At 44.6% G+C, this 1,462-nt stretch overlaps 1 protein-coding gene across 3 annotated transcripts in view; it reads left to right on the plus strand.

Moving 5' to 3' along the window:
• Positions 1-1,197, plus strand: part of LRRFIP1 (leucine rich repeat (in FLII) interacting protein 1) — a 78,355-nt gene extending 77,158 nt beyond the window's left edge. For all 3 annotated transcript variants that reach the window (XM_015561911.1, XM_015561912.1, XM_006760490.2), the window contains one exon: positions 353-1,197. In XM_015561911.1, coding sequence (XP_015417397.1) covers positions 353-463 — 111 coding nt within the window. In that variant the 3' untranslated portion in view covers positions 464-1,197. The remainder of the gene's footprint in view (positions 1-352) is intronic.
• The last annotated feature ends 265 nt before the right edge of the window (positions 1,198-1,462 follow it).

Raw genomic sequence — 1,462 nt, forward strand, 5'->3', positions numbered from 1 at the left:
CCTGCTTTGGTTTCTGCCTGCAGAAGCCTTGCCCCTGGCTGCCAGGGCTGTGGAGACCACCTCCTCCAGCGGGCCTGGGTCAGCTCCTGTTTGCCTTTTGTGACACCATGATCCCCAAGCTTGTTCCGTGTCTGGGGTCTAGTTGTTTCAGAGGAGGAAGTTGCTCATGAGGCCAGGATCCTGAGCCTATTTAAATTTAAAAACGTGCATTCGCACATGCATGTGAGTATGGATGTGGGGATCGCAGTGGGTCCAGGTTAAACTGTGTTTCCGGGAGGACTGCGGTCTTGTTAATCCTGTTATGTTTGGAGGAAGCCAGATCCTCAAAGCTGCCTCTCCTCCTTGTTCCCAGCTCCGCTCCGCACTGGACAAAACCGAAGAGCTGGAGGTGAGCAATGGCCACTTAGTGAAGCGTCTGGAAAAAATGAAAGCGAACAGGAGTGCGCTCTTATCCCAGCAGTAAGCGCCAGCCCCGCACGGGAGCCTGGCTGGGCCTGGAGAGCATTGGTACACAAGCTTTTTCTCCGTTCCTGTCTGGGAGCTGCTGTTTTTCCTGCTTCTGAGAGGACACCCGAGGACTCAGCCGCAGGAGCCCCAGCAGCCTCGATGCCTCCGTCCGCAGACCCGCAGATCCCTACCCAGCTGGGCGCCACCCACAACCTGCAGGTCATTTGATAAGCACACTGGGCCCGTAGGGGTCAGTACCCGACAGCACGGCAGCCTCTTCATGCCATTTAAAATGGTCATCTGAGTAAAGATTAAAGTGGGACTTGAGTTTTCTTTTCATGTGTCTTGCTGAAAATAAGGGGAAATGTTACGGTTGGGACTTTCTTTCATGGCAGAATCTACGATTGGAGCGGTTTCAGTAGTATCTCTTAGTCTACGCTTTTCACACACGAACACTGTGGAACCACAAGCCATTACCAAGCGAAACTCTTTCACTAGAAACAAGGGAGTGGTCTAGGCGTAAAAGTGACCTTAAGAAGACTCTTTACAGGCAACAAATGAAGCTTTTCTAAGGGATTTTTGCATCCGTTCAATCATAAGAGTACTTTTTTCCAGGGAATTTGGCAATAGCTTACTGAAAATGATAGCTTTTCATTTGCATTATTTAATCCTTATATTTGGAATTGAAGTTGTTAACTTCTTTTAAAGAATGTACTATTAGAAAAATTAAAAAATGAGAGGTTGAAAGACTTTAGACTGTGGATTTTTTTTCCCATTGAGAAAGATACTTAACTATTTTATATTAATTGTTCTGTATGTTTGAGCTCATCCTTTTTATTTTTTTAAACATATCAATTCATTTTTCTTTCCCTGTTGTTTTTTGTTTTTTTAAAAAAAAGGTATATTCACAGTGAATAAGAATAGTGGGGGTGGGGGTGGACTCCTGAAAGAATGTCAACACTAAAATTTTTTTAAATAAAAATTAAAAAAAGAGAATAGTGTACCTATAAGAATC

This window comes from Myotis davidii, unplaced genomic scaffold (genome assembly GCF_000327345.1).
Source record: "Myotis davidii unplaced genomic scaffold, ASM32734v1 scaffold370, whole genome shotgun sequence".
Lineage (NCBI taxonomy): Eukaryota > Metazoa > Chordata > Mammalia > Chiroptera > Vespertilionidae > Myotis > Myotis davidii.